At 42.9% G+C, this 22,818-nt stretch overlaps 1 protein-coding gene across 7 annotated transcripts; it reads right to left on the reverse strand.

Annotated features, from left to right (window-relative positions):
• Positions 1 to 6,111: 6,111 nt before the first annotated feature.
• Positions 6,112 to 22,039, reverse strand: cgna (cingulin a). Of its 7 annotated transcripts, none has more exons than XM_075465526.1 (22): positions 21,849 to 22,039; positions 19,981 to 20,069; positions 15,813 to 16,677; positions 15,615 to 15,685; positions 15,437 to 15,506; positions 15,251 to 15,343; positions 14,371 to 14,492; positions 14,083 to 14,194; positions 13,492 to 13,704; positions 12,204 to 12,352; positions 11,998 to 12,024; positions 11,317 to 11,437; positions 11,006 to 11,218; positions 10,605 to 10,826; positions 10,257 to 10,505; positions 9,964 to 10,134; positions 9,608 to 9,769; positions 9,173 to 9,346; positions 8,890 to 9,008; positions 8,622 to 8,730; positions 8,368 to 8,531; positions 6,112 to 7,836 (listed from the first exon to the last, which is right to left on the reverse strand). In XM_075465526.1, the coding sequence occupies exons 1-22, from the start codon at positions 21,936 to 21,938 to the stop codon at positions 7,701 to 7,703; spliced, it is 3,741 nt and encodes a 1,246-aa protein (XP_075321641.1). In that variant the 5' UTR covers positions 21,939 to 22,039; the 3' UTR covers positions 6,112 to 7,700. The 7 variants fall into 7 exon arrangements, with proteins under 7 accessions (XP_075321641.1, XP_075321637.1, XP_075321636.1 ...); XM_075465522.1 differs by having other exon boundaries at positions 15,615 to 15,712; XM_075465521.1 differs by having other exon boundaries at positions 15,615 to 15,733.
• Positions 22,040 to 22,818: the final 779 nt, after the last annotated feature.

A 22,818-nucleotide genomic window follows, 5' to 3' on the forward strand; every position in this document is an offset into this window, starting at 1 on the left:
GTTCAGTCTGTACTTGCAACTTTATTAACAAACAAGAACAATGCAAGTTTATGAGAAATACACACAGACTTGCTCAGACATATGATGTCACATCAAAGGACAACTGATTTTTTAAATGAAACATTAACAGTTGAAAAAAAATCTCAAGGTGTCAACTAGAGAGGTTAGATATCTAAAGTTATTCTTTTTAACATTATGACACAGAAATATGGCACATGTTCATAGTTTAAAAGCAAGTAGCAGCTCATGTCTTTCATTATATACTTTGGCAAAGTCTTTTCCCCCCCAAGTAGTTTTGGTTACTGGATGACTAGATTGGACTTAAATCAGTCACCTATTTGCCTCTAAACAAATTCTGTGGCATGCTTTGGAAATGACCGAGAGTGCCATAATATGTGTTATGGGTAAAGCATGCAAACGTATCACTGAAATGAATGTTTCTCTTTGTTTCCTGCTGTGGCACAGACAGAGCCAAACATTTCCAGAGCCGACCGAGGTCACACTACAGGAACAAGATGACAGTGTAGAGTAACCGAGTGAGCGTTCCTCTGCTGGCAAGTAGATGACAGCAGCAGCAGCAGCTGATCCAGCTCAGATTGGATAAAGACTTTGATGGCATTAATGGCTGCTGAGGAGCAAACAGCAGGTCAGAGTAGCTCACAAGGTATAGCACTAAGTGAATTTGAAACCAGAGTAGAAACAGACTATACACAGAGAGGCGTAGGGGAGGTCATATTTTACATATTTTATTTGGACCTCTGATGTTTCTCAAAAGAGAACTGGGTCTCTAATGAGTAAACCCTTCAAACTAACTAAACGATCACTAAGAAAGAATGCGGTTACATTTCATGTCACTGTTGAATCATTTGGAGTGAGGCAAAACCCACAGCCCACCTAAACCTCAGTGCTGTGTGTTCCATGAAAGAAACAACACTCCGAGCGATAACTGCGTGTTTACGTTCAACCGCTTTCAGACACACTGATCCAGAGATTAAGCCGTAGACTGTTGTGAGAGTACGGTTGCATTTATGTCTGGGGGCGGGCACAGTGGAGTGAGTCAGAAACTTGCTGTTCACACAACTAAGTCAGTGGCGTTTTCATCCATTTGGGGGAGAATATTTTCACCCGTGATATGCAGAAAAACATAAAGTTTTAAGTGGTACAGCCAGGCTTTTTAGAGTTGTACTCTTAGTCTGCAGTTATTTCAGGCTCAAAAGAAGTAGAAGAATCTTAAATATTTTACTAGGTTGAAGTTTTTCTTTTTACCACCACCTCAAATGAGCAAACCTGATCTGGATCCACTATGTTTGGTGACTGTTCTCGTGTACCCTTTCATTTGATTTAAACGTGGATTTCGTGTTAATGTTGCGTGTGTAAGTAGTACAACACTTGTTTTTGACCTTAAAAAACAGGAACTGGTGACCTCAGCTGTTTGTGAAAGATCAACATTATGTAATAAGTGACATAACGTGTGATGGCTCAAAGTAAATAATAAGTTCTGAGAGCAGACATTTTCTATGGTAAATTTGAAACATTAAATGATCTAAACGTCTCAGAAGTGTGATCATTAAAGAGCAAAGCAGTACGTGTAGGAATGAATGAGTTGAACATAGTCAGAGTCAGTGGACTGTGATAGAATGATGAGCCATTCCTAAAAACACTGATAAACTTCTGTTGTCACCTATTCTTATTTAGAAAAGGCACTCTTACAGGAAAATACGTGCCTTTTCATCTTATCATCTTCCCTCCCTTTTCCTCATCGGGGCTGTGGCTTCCATTGAGGTCATCTGTGTTTTTCTGTGAATCCTTAAACATAATCGCTTTCAGGACACTAAAATAATGGAAAAATGACTTTGAAAGTTATGTTTTAATTAAGTTAGAGAGAAGATATTTCCATGAACGGATTGCTTCGTTTGAATGAAACAATGTGACTGTGATATCGTCATTTTAGAAATTCTGAAAAGTCCAACCTACAGGTGCTGTTGATCACAAGGAGAGGTATTTCACTGACGTATCAGAATGATGACATGGTTGTTCTCCACTCCTCAGTTTTGAATAGTTTCATGTAGAACCGGTGACATCACATTTACTTTAGCTTGTCCAAGCCTATGAGGCTTGTATTTCTACATGTAGACACCCCTCAAGGCAAATCGAAGCATTTTTACACCACATGTAATTGCAAACACACCATGATTTCAAAACTATACACACACCCAGCTATTGGCAAATCAGCTGTCAGGTTTAACAGTTGGCCGTTGAAAGCTGGAATATGGAAAATCAATCCCACCCATGGAAAGTATGTACATTTGTTTTTAATAGTCTCGCAAAAGAGGTACCGTACACAACACGTTGAAGCTGTTCAGGTTTGGTTACCCTGGATGAGAGGACATTGGATCTGGTCCTTCTGCAAACACTGAAGGTGTGACATTAGGCCACAAGTGAAGATTTGAAAGTCCAGTTCCTGGTAAGCAGGAAAGAAGAGGGCTTTTCTTTTGTTGCATTTTTTGAAGATCAGTCACACAATGGCACCGTAGGAGGTAAAGTAACTTTGCAAAAACCACCAGAAGACTTGTACACTTCTGAGGCAGAAAGGCTATGCTGGAGTCTACAAAATAGTCAAACAGAGCCAGTTCTGTGTTCCAGTGTGCCAGATAGGAAACTAAATGCATAAATACGCTAAGGAGCTGCTGAAGTATTCCTTCAGGGAGCTGACTTTCATCTATTTTCACAAAAAGCTTTTGTCGTGAAGAGTAAAAGCTTGAATTTCGTCCAGTTTCTGTAAACAGATTGTCCTGATATCAAAAGGTGAGTGGGATCAACAGACAACAGAGTGTTGCACATGGGATCCTTCTTTCTCTTAATTCAATCAGAAGAAGTTTGTTTTAATCTGGTGTCACGCTGATCTTAGCTGATGCTACACATTCTTGACGTTCCTAACCCTGTGGTGCCTCTGGCAGCAACAAGCCATCCATCATTTCACTGGCTGTACCAACAGCAACACACTTACACATTATTCCCTCAACAAATTCATACGGTTGTCTTAAATCTATTAAGTGGGTGGTAGAGTTCAGTCTGAGGTTAGAGAAGAATAGAGTTCCTGTGAATCCTGTACATTTGTACATAAGCATATACTGTCAGCTGAAGATGACAGAGCTTGATTTCTGCCCTGGGACCAGAGTCCAAACTTTATTTTGTTGGCTATTAGATTTGTTTGGCAAAATTAACCTTCAGTAAAACAGATCAATCATTGTACAGTGTTATATGTAGCTGGACTCTGTTTTACTGTCACCATCAACATGTCACGTCAGCCTCTGGCCTGAGTTTTCCATAAACACAGAATGCATGTGTCGAGTTAGCTGACTGATTAACAACAAAAAGGCTGATGGTTAGGAGATAAAAAGGGGGGGGGGGAACCTACTGAATGACATGGCTGTGTGAAGGTGTCCACAAACAGGAACTGTGTCCTCTTGTGTCAACATGTCAGATGAGCTGATTCTGATCACCACAGCTGTGATGAACAAAAACAATTCTGCAACAACAGATAAGAGACCAAAACAGCAGCGGCACATATTTGTGGTCTCTTTAACAAGCCTGTGCCCAATGTCACTTAAATGTTTAATGGTTCAAAATTATATCACCTGTCAAAGTTCGTATTGAAGCAACACTAGAGCAGTTTGTGAACCTTAAAATGATATGCCTCTGACTTGTTTTAAAGTTCATCAACCTTTGTTGTGTACATCCATGAGCCTGAATCTGTCCCAGAGCGTATGAGGGCTAAGATTCCACAGTTTACGACTTTGGTTTCTGCCCTGCTCCATTGTTTTGCCTCGTGGTTGCTTGACATTTTTTGTGGGCTTTTGTTGGTGCGTTTGCGGCTTCTTCAACGTGACAACAAAGTCACGTGTATGGCTGCACATTTGCAGGGGCTCCCACAGCAATTTGTTTTTATGACAGTGGTGTCATATCCCACAACTGCAGGGGGGGAACCTAAGAGTAAGAAAATAAGTCGTGTTGCTTTACAACTCTCTTTAAAACACCCCAGAAGCATTCTGCTGTAATCACGTCAGGTGACATACTTGGCCACATAGTACAAGTCTGCAGTTGAATCTGGACCGTCTGCATCGAGGAGCATCATCGTCTGCTTTCTACTCGTCGCACCACAGATATTTGATTATGTGAAGATGTGAGGATTCAGGGGTCCAATCCAAGGGGCTCTATATCACTGCTGTGCTCTTCATGCCAGTTTCAAACTGTTTTAGCTGTGGGCATGAGAAACAATATTAGTACCACTTGGTTAATTTGGTTACACGGTTACTCTACCGTGCAGCGCCACTACACATCTGAGAGAATTCCATGATATAGTTGCTACAACCATCACAGAGCTGCCTCCATGCTTCACAGTTGGGATCAATGGAGAACAGAGGCTTCTTTTGACATTTTCTGTACATAAATTTGTTCTGGAAAGGAAAGGATAATCCATTGGGGAAGATAACGTTCTTCTACTGGTTCACCGTGTACTTCTTGAGGACTTTGCCTAGTTTTATGTGTTGCTGTACACTCATGGGGAAAGAAACGGTTCAGCAATGCGAGTCCTTCCATAGTCATCATGCTGCACTGAACACAATGTTTTAATCTGTCTGTGTCTCGTGTGTCATGTGAGTGTCGTAGAGACCACAAAATGTTTGCTGAAGAGTAAGCAAGTTCCCTTTGAAGATATAAATCTCAAAGGTTGACGTTATGCAGCGTCATCTGCACAATATTGGACTGCTACAAACAAACAATTTTCACGGACAATTCCTGTAAAACATCTGGAGCACTTTTGTTGCTTTTTTTTTACCGTAGATTGTGCAAGCAGCGAGTCTGTGGCATCACAAAGAACACTGTGGCTCTGATTAGCTCGTTCTATACCTCCTGATTACTGCTGCAACTGTGTTTCAGTTGGTCAACAATCTTCTTGTATCCTTTTCTATCCCTATCAAGTCTCACTGCCAGTTTTCTTCAGTCCCTCCAACAACAGCTCATATATCAACTACTTTAAGGTGGCTCCTTTTAAGAGGCGCTTCTTACTATAGATTTTCAAGTTGTGTGAAAAATCTGATGACGTTCGAGGTCATAATCAAGCAGAAATGACTGGAAAGTCTAAAGGGTTCACAAACTTTCAAGCGCCACTGCATTTTGTCTTGCTTGGTGAGATCTTTTAGTTATGTAAAAAGAATACTCCGTTTCTCTAAAACTAGTTTGGTAGTTGAAATTAGTCTTCTAAACACCTGCATAAAAACAAAAACATTAGATGTACAAATAAAGTTTAAACTGCCGCCATTTCGTTGCGGCAAAAAATAAAAAAAAACAAGGTCCAACTGAAAAATGTGTGTCCCCGTAAGTCACGTCACCGAGTCAGCCCTTGTCCCCTCAGAGCCTTTGGACAGGTCGGAATATGTTATCAAATGTATTAATTACCTCCGTTAATAAGTCAGAGCTGTAAACGGTTTGATAATTCTTGTTATCTTTTTTTAGTCTTGATAATTCCGTCGTGCCTAATCAGCTCGGGTAAGTGTTCAGCTGGACTGGTTCTTCCAGCAGAACATGTCCACGGAAATCCAGCTTACGTAACAAAAACACCAGCTGATTCCACAGAAGCAAGGTTAAAACACAAACATGGACCATCTTCTTATGAATGTGCATCTGAAAACAGGGCAGGGGTGACAAGCACCTTTTAAATGTGACCTCTTTTTATTAAGATTTTTTGTGTGATACCCCAAAAGTTAGTTCTACACTTTACTCCAACTCAGAGCTAGAGGGCATGACTACACATAAATCCAGTATTTTATTTTATTTTATTTTTATTTTTTAAATGTTGTATAACATCGGCACTTTAACAGTGACTGTTAATTGTCTTAAGCAGTCCTAAAGTTTTTTGGACTCACAACATTTCTTGATTAGCTCTAGCTGTTATCTCTTCCGTTGAAGTCAGCTGACATTCCTGAGAGACATACTGAAACAGGCGCTGTGAACTTTTACTGGAGATGCTCTCTTGTTCCAGGGAAAAAATAAGACCAATTTTTATTTTGGGTGTGCTTCCTAAAATGTGCAAAAAACACACAAAGAAAGATGTTAGAATACGCCGAACTCGATATATTTATTGTTGCTAAATTAATACATAATAGAAAAAAAAAAGTGAACCCTTTTCAGAAGTTCAGCCATAGGGAAATGCTTCACAATTATGATATATACCAGAGTCTTTTCTCGTTGATACATCTAACATGTCATTATGTACCATTTTCCAGTTTCACTGAACATATGATGACAAACTTTACATTGCAGGAAAATGTAATCTTACTTTTCACCGATTGTGTTCAAACTGTTTAAAAAAAGAAAAAAATCAGCTTGATAACATACAAAAATCTACAAATGTTAAATATACTGCACAAAAAAAAAATACTCAGAGGAATACATCAACGACAATGTTTTTTCTCAACAATTTTAAGGCATTGCAAACGAGTGACAATATATACATGTCTTACCGACTGAGTATAAAAGGAATGCATAGAAATTGTGCAGCTTCTACAAATACACTTTCTAGCTGTAATGTTGGCCGTTTTTCCTCACTTCCAAGTGGAAAACTATTATTACTTAAGTTCCGTAAACCCACAAAAAAACCCAGCCATTTTGTGATACATAAAAAAAAAAAAAAAAAAAAGACCGAACAGGCAAGTCAAATCTAAACCTTAACACCAGCAGGAGGTTTGTGACACATTTGCGTGATTTAACAACAATTCAGAGGCAGCATCTCTGCACTGGAGACGCCATTCAGCTGCAGTTCTTTTTGCTGTATCATATCATTCAGCCACTATGTGACTTTTCAGGCTGGACGGAGAAATAAACTCTTGTCTCAAACTACTCTAAGGCACGTGATGCATTTAATCGGCAACCACATCGACAAACCACATGCTCATTCTTTTCTGTGAACGAAGTCTAGATTTCATTTAAATAGAAAATCCTGCATTTCTGACGTATTAAGGTCGATCAGGTTGCAATAAGAATCACCTGTATGTGTAAAATGATTTGCATTGTTAAGTCGCCCCAGTTATTCAGAGATGCAGAAGTATGTGCCTGTTTCTCTGTGTTACATTAGTTTCTTGCATCACCACTGTGACAATAAGCTTACAGCCCAGCCAAGGCTGACGGGATATTATCTGCAGGAAACACAGTAAAGGAAAGTACCTGGTGCCAAAAATGGCCAGAGCTGAGTCAAACTGAGCTGTTACCATGTTGTGGAAATAAGGTAAGGGTTTCATTGCTGACATGGTGCAAGAGAACATTATTGGATTTGTACCAAAAAAGTTCCAGAGCAAAACATTACTAATGTTTTTTATCAGTCACAGCTGGATTTGTTTTCTTGCAGTTCATTTTCTCTCTTTGTTTGACACGCTGAGTTGTACCTTATGTTGGCTAGTGTACTTTGTATGCACAAAATGAAACTAAACAAAAGGAAATTCCCTTAAATGCTGAGGATGTTTTGCTTCCTTCCATCCATTCTTTCCATCACTCCTTTGTTGGCTCAACAATAGCAATTTACCTCCCAGGTGCCTGCAGACCTCCCTCATTGTTTGTAGTGCATGGCATTCTGTCTTCTGGCTTTTCTCCCAGTCTACATACAGTGTTACATTTTCCTGCTCTCATCCTGCTCCTGAAGTGCTGCCCTAACAAGAGCTGGTCTGGAGGTTGCTCTCGGTGAGGATGGAGGTGATGTTGGAGTGGTCATACAGGCTGTCGTCATCGTCTGAGCTGAAGGCTGATGAATCCAAAGCTGGGCGCATGGCTGCTTGAGTTTTCCTCCTGTGACACGCAAAACTCTGATTACGTTCTCTCTTAAAATTTACTGTTGCAGTCAAGTATCATACTCTCGTGCACCTATTCAGCCCGAATACGATCATAAAAGTGGCAGTCACAGTGCTCCCCCTGCTGTTCATTTAGGGCAACCACAAGGTTTTGACTGGAACTAGTTTGAGCGTGTCTGTCATGTAATTTCCCTGGTGGTACCTGAGTAACGTACCAGTTGTTGAATGAAAAATCCCTTTATTTTGTGTGGTACGTTTTACACACATCAAATAACATAAATAAAGCACCTCAGGGAGGTTGTGTGAATCTCTACCAGCTGTTGGTGTGCATTTGCCATGGCTGAAGAATCTGAGTTCAGTGATCATGATGTCATTTACATGCAGTTTCATTCATATTGTGACTTAAAGAGGAGGAGGAGAAGGTGCCTCCTTCTTAGTCACTCAACAAAAATACCACAGCGAGGAAGTGTCTTGCACAATGGTTACCAAAAGTTAACAGTGAGTAAGAAATTAGAAGCGAAACACGTACTTGAGCTCCGTTTCCAGCGCTGTGACTCTGGTCTGCAAGGCCTCTTTGAGCTCCGTCTGTTCCTCCACGTCTCTCTGGGCTTTCCTCCTCACGGTTTCTATCCTCTCCAGTTCGGTCTCTCCTTCATCCACCTGCCTCTTCAGAGCCTTCACCCTCAGAGCAAGCTGCAGCACAAGTCAAGACGCATGTCTTTGATGCGAGTGTGTTCCCAAGTTTAAAAAAAAAAAAACTAATCTTCACGTTCACATCTATACCTGGTCTCTCTGTTCAGTGTGTGTGTGTCTCTCCTCATCCAGCGTCATACTGAGGTCTTTCAGTTTTCTCTCCAAGCGACGCTGTGATGCCAGGACCGTGTTCTTCTCTCTTTAAGGACAGAAAAAAAACAGAATGCAATCAGCATCGGTCTCGTTTGTCATCAGTTTATTCCGTTGGATTTCATGGGATTATGCTGAGAGGTATTAAAAAGCATCAGTTGTCAGATGAAGACGTACAGCAGTGTTTTGTGTTTCTGTAGCACTGTACCTTTCCTCCGTTCGCAGTCGTTCTTCAAGCTCCTGGATCTTGTTTTCAAGCTGGGAAACTCCTGCTGAGGAGCGAGACTGGCCTTCCATCTCAGCCACGCGGCTCCTGAGCTCCTTCAGCTGCAGGGACACAAACGGCAGTTTCAAAAACACCTGCAGCAAACTCAGCGGGAATGGGATGTACAGTATTTTCACCCAACCGAAGTAAGGATACAACAGTGCAAGTCGGCATTTTGGCATGAATTTCTGCTTATGACAACACAGTCTAGTGTGTGTGGTCATACGTGTCTCTCCATGGCGTTCTTATCCAGCTCCAGGTCCTGTTTTGAGGATCTCTCCTGCATGAGCTCAGAGCGGAGCTGATCGATCTGGTCTCTGCTCCTGGACACTCGGTCCGTCAGCATCTCCACGGTGTTTTTCTCCTCGTCCAGCTCCAACTCCATACGCTTCAGCTTGTCCTGACAAACAAGAACAGATCGCGTTGATTCGCTGCTCGCACAACTCATTTTTTATAGATCCATTCCAATTCACTTATGATGCTGATGGAGCTTCCATGTACCGCATTTGTGTGTTTTGCAGATAGTGGAATTTTGTTCACCAACTTGTGCAGACTTTGCATGCAGAGCAAACTATTTTACATTAAAAGCCCTACGGTCATGGCTGAGACTCCCAAATGGTTTGTTCTTCCAAAGCAGAAGGTGAGCAGATGAGCGTCTTACCTCCAGGAGGCGAATCTCACGCGATTTTTCATTTTGGCTGTTTTTGCTGGCCTCTATCTCTCCCTCGAGGTGGCGCAGTCTGTTGGTGAGAAGCTCTTTATCCAGCTGGTGGTTATCTCTCTCCTCACATGCAAGCTGAAGCTCCCGCTTCTGTCGGGACATCTAGGAAGATTCATCATTATATTACAAAGAGAAATGGCACACTACATTTGAGATACCCTTCAGTCAGTCCAAACATGCTTCATGGATAATATTTGCTACAACTATGACAAACATTCAGACCCCATGTGACTCTGGGGAAGCAGGGTTAAAGTGAGACAAAGCACGCATAAGAACACGTAAATAGGGGCACACACTTCTTCCTCTAGCTTTCTTAGGTTTAATTGGCTTCTCTCCAGCTCAGAATGAGCGTCGTTTCCGTGACGTTGCGCCTCCTGCATCTCCTTGCGCGTTCGCTCTCTCTGCTCCTCCAGCTGGACCTTGAGAGCCTGCGTCTCCTCCTCCAAGGACACGTTCAGAGAGTCGCACTGACAGAGGAACAGAGGGGGAGAGGAGACAAAAAGGTGGAGTTTTTGTTGAGCTGTGTGGTCTCTATTGAGCAGTGAGAACAAGCTTTGGTCATTTTGCAAAGAGGATCCGTTCTTCTTACTTCTTTGTTGAGTTTCTCCAGAGCTCTCTCCTGCTGTCGTTTGGTCTCTTCCAGCTGGCAGATGGTCTGCTTGAGCGTGTCCTTGTCCCGCTCTGAATCCTCCAGACGCAGACTGAGTTCACGATGCTCCTGGCTCAGCCTGGAATTCTTTCTCTTGGCCTCATCGAGCTCAGACCTCAGGCCTCTCACCTCGGTGTGGAGGGCGAGCTCTGCCTCTGAGGTCTCTGTAGCGTTGCTCTGCAGCTGAGCCTGAGTAAAACCAAAGAGAAGAAACAGTTATTATTACATACCTACCACTTTTAGTATCTAAAAGTGAGCTGGGTGGTGTTTGTGTGGATTCAACTTTACCTCTAATCTTGAGAGTTTCTCTCTGAGACGAGTGTTGGTTGCCTCTTGATCCTTTTGGGCATCTTGGAGAGAGTTAACATCCACCTGAGCTCTACTCAGGCGTGTTGTCGTGGTCTCCAGCTCCTCTTCAGCTTCAGAGAGTTTCTCCTTGAGCTTGGCTGCTTCACTTTGTGCCTCACCAAGCTTCTGCTGTAGCTCCGAGATGGTGGCTGGGTCTGGGAGCTGTTGGCAGGAAGGGTACAACAGAGACTTTTCTTAATAGAAAAAATGAAATGTTTCTCCCCAGAACAGTCATTCAAGCTGATCTCATGAACTTATAAACACCAACCACATGGACGTGACACTGTTGGACTAGTCGGGCAAAGGATTCAATTATGCTTTTAGGATGAGATTAAACCAACCTGTTTATTTTTCTCTTGTGCTTTCGCATAGTCCTCTTTGGCCTTCTGCAACTGGTCTTTTAGCCTGTCGATTTCGTACTTCAGTTCAGCCTCCTGGTTCTGGTGAGATTTTTTCGTAGAGATCAATTCCATGACCTTCTTGTCAAATTCCGTCCTCTGCTTCTCCAGGTCAGACTTGGTTTTCTTCAGATCGGCACTGTATCGCTGGAGCTCCTGAACAGAGATTTCACAGTTTGATGGTTAAAAGGCCACACAAACAACATGTTAACGTGTCCGTGATCGAGTGGTGCCGATGGTACGCATTACTGCACCTGGTTTAGAGTCTGCGTGTGGCTGGGGTCGGGTGCCCGTTGTTTCACTGTGCTCATTTTTTCCTTCAGCTCCTTTAGTTCATCCTCAAATTCTTCTTTCTCAAGACGGGCTTGCAGGAGCCTGAGAAGTGCGCACGGCGCATCATATAACATAGTGTCACGTGTGAATGCCACCTCATTATCAGATCAACAACAGTACAGGTAAAGCAAGAGTTTGCTTTAACGCTGTTAATGAGCAGTAAATGGTTATTTCTTTTACAAACGACACTCAATAAATCAGCACATGAATGCATGGCATTACAGTTCACAGGAAAACAAGGCTACATTATATATTAGTTCAACGCAGACACAAATATAAGGCTATCCACACCCCTCCTCTGTGTCTTGATGGTTTCTGCTGTCATACGGTGGTCACAGCTTTACTGTATCTACTGCTTAGCCACAACGTTGTCCTCCTTGAAAACAGGAGACTCATGCACTACAATGAATAAGATTCATCCTTGGTGTTGGCTCATCCACAAACTTGGGAGGAAACTGAACTTTAAACGGGATCATGATAATCAAGTGAACGGAGTGTGAATGGCCTTGACACTACGGCGAGACAGCGGTTAGCACAGTTAACTACATCTACAAGAGTTCTGCAAATCTAAACACAAATCTGTTAAACGAGGGAACCCTCACTGTGTTTCAGGGTCGCCGGGTGGCTCTCTGACAGAGGGAGGGAGAAACAGTGAGCAGGCGGAATGAGAGAGAAAAACACAAACAGATTAGTAGTAAAGTAAGTGCAAAAAAAAAAAAGAAAATCCACGTGCAGGTGAACGCTGGAAACAGCAAACCCAGGCACGCAAAGACAAACTACGTGAAAAAATCCTTTTGAACAGACTCACTCTTGTTTAGTGGTTCGAAGCTCATCTCTGGTGGAATGAAACTGCTCCATCCAGTGGCTGCTCTCGTCTCTACAGTCCTCCAGCTGCTGCTGTAAAGAGCGAACCGACGCATTCACACGCAGCCGCTCGGCCTCGATCCCTGCGTGAGACTTCGGAGGGACAAAGAAGAATTGATGTATGTAAATGTATTCTTAATCGTGCATTTTAATTGCATGAGTTTGAAGAGGGCCGCTGGGCGCTCAGATGATTATGAAGGTGGTTATTCTTCTTTCTGTGTCAACATGACTAAATAGTTATAGCTTATGTGGTCATAAGAATATCATAGTTGTAATATGATTCGACTTCAGCTACAGTGCTACAATTTGGACTTGTCATCAAACCCAAGTCTTATTACCCCAATCTTTAGTTCATTTCAATTTGTCATAAAAGTACTGACAGTATGTCAGTATGTATGTACAATATGTATCAGTGCTTTATGTTAAGCTTTTTTGATAATACAGACATCTCAGATGATGTCAACTTTGCGCTGAAACTAAATGATAACATTAAGAAACATTCATAAAGACTCCCTCATGCCTGTGAACAGTGTCATGAGGCTTTAGGTCAGTCCAGTAGGGTGTTGAATATTGTGATTAGAGTATGAACACAAAGATTATTCTTAAGTTCTAAAGCATCAGAGATAATGACCCCGGCCATCGCTGACTCAGACTGCCGTGACTCGGCGTGTTGAGCCGACTCTGGTTATCTCATGTCTTCAAAGGAACAGACTGAAAAAAAGAACACACTGCTCGGAGATCTTTTTGTGTTTGTCGACATCTCTGAATGTGAGATACGAGGTGTTGGACTTTCTGAGGCTCACTGCTGATTAACTGTTGCTCGTTGGTTAGCTGTATGTTTTATGTATGAGGAAATAGAAATTGGAAAAAAGAAGTCCTTATCATGTCTTGGAGTTGGGAAAATGCAACCTCAGAAGAAAAAAAAAAAGACATGAGATATATTACACCGTGTTAGTCACAAAAATGAAACCGAATGCGGGAGGCGGGGTTTGAAAACCTGGTGACATCTGCAATCTGAGCTGGTTCACTAAAAGTTCACCAAAACACTAAATAGGCTCCTTCCCAACAAAATACGCAATAGTCCCACTGCTCTGGGAGAAACTTAGAAGCACAGAGAACCGGTGTTTCTTCACCGCATCCGTTGCTGCAGGCCTGCTTTGCTCGCTTCACGTGAAGCTTGGAAACATTTTCGCATCAAATCTCAGTGACATCCAGCTGGCTGCTCTGCCCACCTGAGACACCTGGTCCATGCTGCTGCGGAGCTTCTCCATGTCAGCGCTGTATTGTTCCCGGAGCGCTTCCAGCTCTTTGTCATGCGTCGCCACTTCTTCCTTCAGAGCTCCTTTTAAAGCTGTAAGTTCCCTTTCTCTCTGTCTCAGTGTCTCCTCCAGCCTCTGCTTCAACTGGCACACCTCCATCAGCTGAGCTTGAGAAGACATCAAGTCCTGCAGAAGAAGGAAACACAGAAACTACTGACGCTTTTCACCATTCGGTGACAATGGCCTACGCAACTTAGAACTGCTTTTAAAGTACAAAAATCTAATAGAATCTAGAGAATAAGTGGTGCGGTTTTGAAACAGGAACTCGTGTCCACTCTCTTCATGATACTAAATAAATAACTGTGCTGTATGAAGCCGCGTTGTTGTAAATCGAGCAGGATGACACAACTTCCCAGCTTTTCTGGAATCAGAGTTAGCACATCCTATATGGTAAAAGGATTTTTAAACTTAGCAAACCGTAATTAGGATGTACTCAACAAAACTGCTTTTAGATTCGGCCTTTGTGCGTGTGTTTGTGTGACAGTGTCGCATCTGTCGTGTTACCGTCTTGCCACCGCTCTCCCTCCTCAGCTCATCTTGAAGCTCAGCCAGCTGGTCCTCCATCTCCCTGACACGTTTCTCTGCGTTTTCCCTGTCCATACGCAGATGAGTCAGCCTGCAGGGAAAAGAGGACATACTGGCACTTGTGAGGCTGGGAATAACTGACCTTCCTGTTTGTCATGTGAATATGTTACAGTCGCCGTGTGTTTCATGAAAGTGCTTCATGACACAGACGATGGTGCAGAAGCCTCCTGCTTTCCAAAGTCTGTGCCTTTGCTGTTTTATCCTCACTCTGATTGGGTGTCATTTAATTCCTTCTTCTTCCGGTCCAGCATCTCCTGGAGTTGCAGATTTTCATCCAGACAGGACTCCAGCTCAGCTTTCAGAGCAGGATCTGAATTGCTAAGAGAATCCTGCACGATAAATAAATGAGAGCGGTGAAACACAAGACAGGTGGCTCTGGAGGCATAAACAATTGGTTCTAGGAATTGCTGTAGAAGGCTTGCATTTGCCCACCAATTCAAGAGCTTAAGTTATTAAGAGCTATTATAAAGATTAAGACTTGCCAAGCTTCCTTAAACCAACATATAATGAGTCATTATAGATGTTAGATTATTGTGTGTGTGCGTGCGCCTCTGACCGGGACGCGGGGCTTTAAGGATTAATCTGCGGATTAATCTGAAGCACAATCCAAGGAGCCCCCTCAGTCCTCCCGGTTACATTAGTTAAAAAGGCACAAACACTCTGAGAATGGTTTCTTTCTCTCAACCAAATGAAATAGTTGGCGAGGCAATTTCTCGTTTCAGGGAGGCTCGGATAAGTGTTTATATGTGGCACTGGATGTGATCCATGTAATTAGAGCTGGGGTACTTTGGCAGGTTACTCTTTGGACATCCTGGAGTGGCAGCCATTATCAATCAACACGGTGATTTGAGAAAGACTTTGGTCATCCAAGACACAGAAACTACATTAACCACCAAAAAGTTCCGCCTGTACCGTCCAGGTATTCCCTTGTCATTTGAGAACTGTTTTGCATTGAAAAGCGAGACTCATACCAACTTAGTTTCCGATGCATGAAAGAGAGAAAGAGAGAAGAAAGAAAATGTTTTCATCTGACGGAAGGTCACAAGACACCGCTGCCTCCTCACATTTTTGTCTCTGCTCCACTTACCGTCCTTTCTTCCCGCAGGGCAGTTTGTAGTGCAGCCACCTTTGTCTCAAGCTCCCTTTTTTCTCTCATCCACTCCAGGGGGCTTTCTTTAGGCTGCCAACAAAAAGAGTGTAAGATGAGACATACGTATAAACTATCTCTTTATCAAGTAGAGGAAGAAGAAGAAGAAAAAAAACAACAACAAACCTTTACGCTCTGAATCTTCTGAAAAATTGTCTTCACTTTGTGCCTGATGGCAACATCACTCTCACTCGACCTGAGAGAAATAAAAAGGCACATTCATTTACCCTTTTTCACAACTATTTGGAGTAGGTCAAATGAACGTGATGAGGCAGTCAAATGAGAACATGGTGGAGGTCTGTACCCTTGTCTCAGGATGCTGTACACTGTCCTCATGACCTGCTCCTCCTCACTGCTCACCTCTGCACTCTGAACCTGGTCCAGCAAAAGGTCAGGGGTCACCTTAAGACATAGATCAGAAAACTACTCTTGCAATGTTGCATGCACTGTGGTGGTTAGAGCTCACTGGAAAAATAAGCTGTAAGAGAAAAAGCCTTCTTACCTGAGGTTCGGTCAGACCTGCCTGCAGATGCTCATCTGAGCCCCACCGATTGGCTGAGTTTCCAGGAGCTTTGGTGACAAAGCCCTGGCCATATCCTACGCTGCTGTGGGTTGAGGACGGAGTTGAGGTGAAGGGTTTGGGGTGGAGATGGGGAGATGTAGCTCGGGGATGCTGCTGTGCAGGAGGGAGTCCTCTCTGCTGGCCTCCAGAGGTTGCGCCGTCAAATCTGTTTTTCAGCCTGTTCACAGTCGTCTGTCTCTGATTAGAGTGAACCTCATTCGATTGGTGAAGATTGTCAGGGTACGACTGGCTGTCCCTCACTGACCCCTGTGTCCTGTTGAGCCCTGCCTGATCGTTACCAATAGTTCCCCACACCTCCTCTCTGTCTCCCCTAACTCCAATTCCTCCATCAAGATTCCCATAACTACCAGACTTTCCATCCCCAGGTGGTCTCGACATCTGAAAATCCTCATTGTCGGCGCCTCCGTCCCGGTCTAGTAATGAACCGTGGGACTGAGCCCTGCGTAATGCCCCTCCCGCCCCTTCTCCTTCTCCTACATCTGCCCCCACTCTTCCTGGATCCGGCGTCTCCCTCCTCCGGGGAAGGCTGCGGTAGCCAGAGCCAGAAGTGTACTCAGTCCTGAGCTGGACCCCGTATGAGTCCCCTTTCTGGCCATCCTTCAGGACCAGGTATGGCTGGCCAGCAATACCCTGCACTCTGACTGCTACGCCATATTTTGAGCTGGTTTGGGTCTTGTTCTTTGGCTGGGACAAAGGCTGCCCCCCAACACTGTCATCGCGGTCATTGATGAAGCGGATCTGGACACCGTAGTCCACTGGGGTCTTCCGGCCTGAAGAACACATGCTGGGAACACAACAGAGAAAAGATGAAGAAGACGGGAGAAGAAGATGTTATTCAAATGAGTCTCAAAGAGATTCCAACTACTTTGTTTGCCACCATCGTTGTCATTATAGTTGTGGTGTCGATTCTGCCACCTGCCTGAATGAAAACTAAATTTACAACCTTTTATTTATAGTTTCTGTCACAGTTATTGTTCTTGGTGAGGACAGCCCTACACTATTTGGGTTTTAGCATCTTGCACAAAGACATCGACATGTGGATCACCAACTATACAAGTAAAAAGTCAGCCTACTCCCCCTTCGAGGCTACACCCAAGTTCTGAAAAGCCCGGAGACTCTGAACTAGCAGAAAACTTTAGAGCAGTTCACCTACGGGTTACAACAAATATAGAGGAGGAAAAAAAATAAAACCAAGTTGTTTATGTCCTTGTGGACTGGTGAGGTTAAAATGGAGTTGGCGATCAGGAAAAACTGTTTGGAGAAAAAGCAGTAATTCGTGCAGTTTTCGTGGGGAAAAACAACTCCTGTTTTGGGTTTGTGTTGCAGCCAGTGACGGTGATCAATAAATTCTTAAATGAAAACATCTGACTGTCCATTCCCAAAAGAGCAGCGCATCTAAAACGGCTCAAGAATCTCACAGAACTGGAAGCCTTTTCCAGAAAGAATGAGTGAAAATCTTGGAGGATGTCCAAACTTTGGCTTTGAGCCTTATTCCCTTCCTATTGTTTTGAATGGTTAAAAGATAGAAATAAAAAGTCATCTTATTTGAAACACTGAAGAAATGTTTAATCTCTTATTTGTCTGCATTTGGATCTCGGGTCGCTTTGCACGGTTACAGAAATCCTAACAAAAAAAATTAAAAAGTGCATCCCATGGCAGTCTGGCTACAAGATGCAGTGAGAACATTCGATTCTTACTAAAATAGTCTGACATTTTATAATTAAAAATATTAAAAGAGCCTTGATTATACAAAATTACTGGAGTTTGTGTTCTCTTAAAAGAGAAAAACATCAATACCAACCCCCCCCCAAAAAATTCCCCCTGACATGAAAATTAAACAGAGCATTCCTAAACAAGACATTCATCACAGAGCAGCACTGAAATACTAAAACTGATTGATATGGTCTCACTCTGAACAAATACAGATCAAAGATTTACAGGCTCAGTTTCTGGTTCTTGACCGCTTGTGTGAACTTTGTTCCCGGTGCCCTCCATTAGTCATTAACCTGAAAGCACACACCTATAGATGGCTCGCTGTCTGCGAGTAAGAAACTAAACCTTTTTTTTTTTTTTAAGTCACTGTGCCAGATACCAGCGCCAATTTCCTCATTTCACAGCACGAGCACAGAGAGGTGCAAGGCAACTAGTGTCACCGTTTTTCTCAGTATTTACAACACAATTCACACTCATGTCTCCCTTCTTCAACACTCATTTTTAACGAATTCTAAAATTTAGCCTCCACTGACCACACCTTCAGCTTAGTCAGCTGAAATAAGATAAAGTAAGTATTTAGCATTCCAGGCATTTCCTTAGATAACTATTACATTGTAAGATCCCATCATTCACAGTGCTGTGGTTCATTTAACAGACTATAAAACCATTACAACACTCCCTCCCGACCGTTCCGCTCCGCACCTTCCACGTCCTTCCACAGCTCCCTGAGGTGAGAGACAGAAAGTGGGCTGGGAGACAGAAAGGGAGGGAGAACCGAGAGAAAGAAAACACTTTTCTCCTCTTATCAGCACTTTGTGTGATAAAACACAAAGTCAAGCTGTTCCTACAATCAAGCCACTCTCCTATACGCACACAGAGGACTGACTACGAAAGTAAATAATCAAACACGTAACCCTGTTTAGCTCTCGCACATGCATCCATACATTATCCAGTACATACACACGGATTTTTGAAAGATTTTTTTTTAATCCACAAGATTTTGGGATCTTGGGATTTTGGGTTGAGCAGAAAAACCTTGAAAAATCCTTGCTTTTACAGAGTTTTACACTATTCCAACTATTGAGGAGGAAGATAGAGGGAGCTTAATGACTGGCCTGAATGAATGACGTCATTAAAGATGACATAAAAACCTCTGAAAGAATCTGGGGTGTACAGGCACTGGCCAAAGACAGACCCACTTACCAGATCGGTGCTGTTAGTGGATTTTCCCACCGTGTGGTAACCACAGTGGAGGCACCGTGTCACAACTAATTTGTGAAGTCGTGCATGAAGTCTGCATCCTACAGTCTTTAAACCAAACAGGTCATGCACCGCTGATTGCTGCAAAGACATGCCATCAGAGGAATGCATTAAACTATCCGTGCATACGATGTGACGTGTTTTAAGCGGGTGGATCTGCAGTGGGACCAGACAAACTTGCAGAAACTGTTCTTCATCTCGGAGTATCTGTTCATTTGCATGTTTTCATCAGTTGGATTTTTCATTTGTGTCAGAGGAAGAGCAGATTGCCTGCTCAGAGAGACAGGGGGTGAGGGGGGAACTCATCCCATTATCCAGATGATGTGGGGCAGAAAACAAGGGCAGCGATTCTGAGAATGCAAAATCTACCCCGCCCCGCCCGGCTCCTGCTCTCTTATACTTTCTGATCCTATAAAGTTGGATTTATTACCCTATGTTTCTGTCCTGGAACCGCCCTTTGACTCTGCACCTCTCTGAAATAAACCCGTGCTGCGTAAATCACACCCACGGCTCTTGCTAAATTTATTTTAAAAGGAACTGACTTCATTCTTCCGACCTGAAAAATATGTTAATTAAGTGACTAAACAGTTACCGTTCCCGTGATCCAGCCTAAATGACATATTACAGTGTGTCGACTACTGCTGGACTGATTACTCTGTCTGATCATTTGTCGTTTGGAATTATGCCGGTGACATGTCTTGAGGCATGCAAACATCACTTCGGGCTGTTCTGATGGATGGTCCTGAGGAATGACGTTTTTGACTCCCTTATTCGGTTGATGAATTGCTAACTAAATCAAGTGCACTGCAAACAGAGCGCAGGATGGCTCTAAATAAGTAAACAGAAATGACATAGAGGTATAATATTGTTAAAAAAAACATTGATCTATGATCAGATTCTGTGTCTACTTTGTCATTAAATGGTTGTCCTTTATCAGATTAAAAAAGCATGATATCAGCATTACATAATGGCTTTGGTCCCCCCCTGATCTTTAAATGTTCCGCATCAGCACCAGCCATAGAAAAACTCATATCGGCCCATCGTTAATAACGACATAAAGCAACGGGCCAGCTTTCTCAGGCCTGCCATAAGTGGGGCTTTCGACAGCCATTACCCTGCAGTTGTGCTGACGGGACCTCTGCCTCCGGCCTCAAATTGAATTCTCACACGGTAATTGATTTGCAGCTGCCTCTCAGTTAAGATCTGAGGAATGGAAAACAGAGTTAGGAGATCACAGGGAGTGAGGAGAGAAATAGCAACGTGTGGAGTCATGCCGAGTGCCTCCGATGTCTCACGTGGGATCACGTCTTCATCCCAGTGGCCTGGGATAGACAAAACCTCTGAACACAGCTCCCGCCAGCAGCAGGGTCACAAGTAAAGATCATCTGAATGATCATAAACCTGTGGACTATTCTGTAAAACAGTAAGAGAACGGGCTAAAAGTGCTGTGAAAAGAAATAAGGCTGTGGAAGTTTCTTTTTTTTCCAAAAGAGTTAGTTTCAATGGTCAAACTATTGCTTCTTAAGTCAAGACTAAAGTGTCAGTGCCGTATAAAGTGTACAATGATGACAGAGAAAGAGAGCAGCCGTGGGAAAATTTTGTTTAATAAATTACTTTGGCCGGTAACTAATCATTAAAACTGTTGGAAGTCTTTTTCAGCTGATTTTAATTAACTTGTCAGCTCTCAGAGAACTAGTTGACAGCATCCAATCATACTCACTGTGAAAGAGCAATCTAACCACTGTCCACCTGAGGAATCATTAAGTTTTACAGGCATGACCTAGAAAGTACAAACACACACGAGGGTCAACGTGACGGAGATAAACTCCTTCTCTCCTCATCCGCTCGGTCCTCAGAGCATTCTCCCCTCTCGATTACATTCTTGACATAAAACCAGACCCTTGTCCTCTCTCCACACATGCCAATGCTCCTCTTTCACACTCACACAAATGGCCATTTATTCCTCTTTTCAAGTCTAAAGGAGTTCATTGGCATGACAAAGCCAGACTTCAATGTTACCAAACAGTATACAAATGACACCATATTTGGAGCACATAAGCATGGCCCTCCCTTGCCTCACATTCCTGACACTTGCTCCTCTGTTTCGCTCACCTACTCAGGCAGAAAGATAAAGAGTGGCACATTTTGGGGGGATTTGACGTCACTCTTGACTGTATCAAACAGGCTAACATTTAACCGGCCCCGTTTCTGCCCCATACCGCCATGTCAAACTAGACATGAAAGTGTGTCAGAGGCTTGGGCAGGTTCAGTGCTATTATTAGTGAAATTTATGTCACAATACAAGCGGCCTTTCCCACTTAAACACTATAATCTGCTGGTGCTTGTGTCATCGGTTTCATCTGAGCAGTGAGGAGCTCCTTTCCTCCAACAGAGCTGCCAGCAAGCTGTCAGTGCATGTCCAGTTTTACTCATTTTCTCTGGTTAACATTTACATGTGTTTACATATAGTGTGAGGACATCAACTCTGTGGCAAAACAGTAACCGTTTGTCCAATAACACATCACCTGGTGGTACAGGTGTGCACATAGGCACAGCTACTGCTTCTTGATCTTGAGGTGGACACAAATCAAATTAAAATTACATGAAATTTGAATTAATTTGATACTAAAAGGATCTTCACAAATCTTTCCAGCTCCTTCAGGAGAAGCACAGTCAGCCCTTCAGCTTGAACACAAACATGTATCATGTCTATTGTCTATGTCTATTTCACACCACAGATCAGCTGTTAGGAGTCTCCTGCTTTATCTCGTATCGTCGCTAGCCGCCAAGCTACAGAAGTAAATAGGTAAAGACTCGCTGTGACACACCGCTGTTATATCCCATTACTTGTTCACTTAATTAAATGAGGAAATTAAAGCCATACGGCACCAGAAAATCCCTCACAAAGCGTTCAACTGCCCGAGAAGTGTTGACTGTCTGGTTTAGCCGTCTGGCTATGGCAGGTCCAAACTGAAAAGTTACCTCTTCTTCTGAACTTATCCCTCTGCTCCTCTTTTGATGCTTCGCGTCCCGCCGACCGATGGTAATACAGCTATTTTCACAGACATCCATCAAAGTCCACACAGAAAGTGGGTGGAAGAATAACGCCTACACAAATTACAGCACCAACAAGTTCATTACGCCGCTGGGAATGCAACCTGTTACCTTTTGTCGGGGATGTAACCGCCCCGCCCACCACCGCCAAAGGGAGCTCTGTGATTGGACTGACGCTCAGACATGGGCGGGACTTTAGATTTCAGCGACGTTTGGTATTGGTAAATTTCACACGTCAGTCATTTGTTTTGTTGGGCAACTTCTCTGACATTTTCGGTAAAAATACCAGCCTGTATATCTGTTTCAACTAGTGAAATAGAATATTAATAAAAAAACGTTATGACGTAGCTGAACAGAAAATTTCAGGACCAGAGATGGACCACGGTGAATAGAGAATAAAAGGTACCTCAATGAGAGTGTTTATTCAAGTTACCACTAGATGGAGCAAATATTAGCACAGGATAAACACTCAGCCTGAAGAGCCCACAGTATTGAATGCATGACCTCCAATGACATTATGAAAGTATAAACACAGTACTTCAGGGTTGTTTTCTGTTTAGCCCTGAATAAATCATGTAAGATTTGATTTTCCACAGTTTTATAGTTCAATAGATCAATTTCTGGGACCTGTACATCAATCTTATCTTATCACTTTGCTTTTATCTGCGTGTGACTCTTCTCAATTGATATTTCTTGGTTAAAGAAACGTTGTGGCTCTGAGTTGCAAAAATACAACAGTACTGGACAAAAGCTCAAAAACAGGATTTCAAAATACACAAAAGCAAAACAGATTATCCCAAAAATATCTAAGAAAAGGCAAAAACAAATCAATCCTGTTTCCTGGGATATGGTGTTTTACAGCATTTGTAGTTCTTAAGTTTTCTTGTTTTTGCTTTCT

The sequence above is a fragment of the Odontesthes bonariensis genome, chromosome 5, assembly GCF_027942865.1.
Source record: "Odontesthes bonariensis isolate fOdoBon6 chromosome 5, fOdoBon6.hap1, whole genome shotgun sequence".
NCBI classification, from domain to species: Eukaryota; Metazoa; Chordata; class Actinopteri; order Atheriniformes; family Atherinopsidae; genus Odontesthes; species Odontesthes bonariensis.

What these genes read in the sequence shown, in the direction of transcription:
- cgna (XM_075465521.1), bottom strand. Translation starts at nt 21,938, where the DNA reads ATGGATGTCTGTGAAAATAGCTGTATTACCATCGGTCGGCGGGACGCG. An exon ending in TGGAGAAACTCAACAAAGAA is followed by an intron (nt 10,135 to 10,256) that starts GTAAGAAGAACG and finishes TTCCTCTGTCAG; the next exon opens with TGCGACTCTCTGAACGTGTC. An exon ending in TAAGAAAGCTAGAGGAAGAA is followed by an intron (nt 9,770 to 9,963) that starts GTGTGTGCCCCT and finishes GAATCTTCCTAG; the next exon opens with ATGTCCCGACAGAAGCGGGA.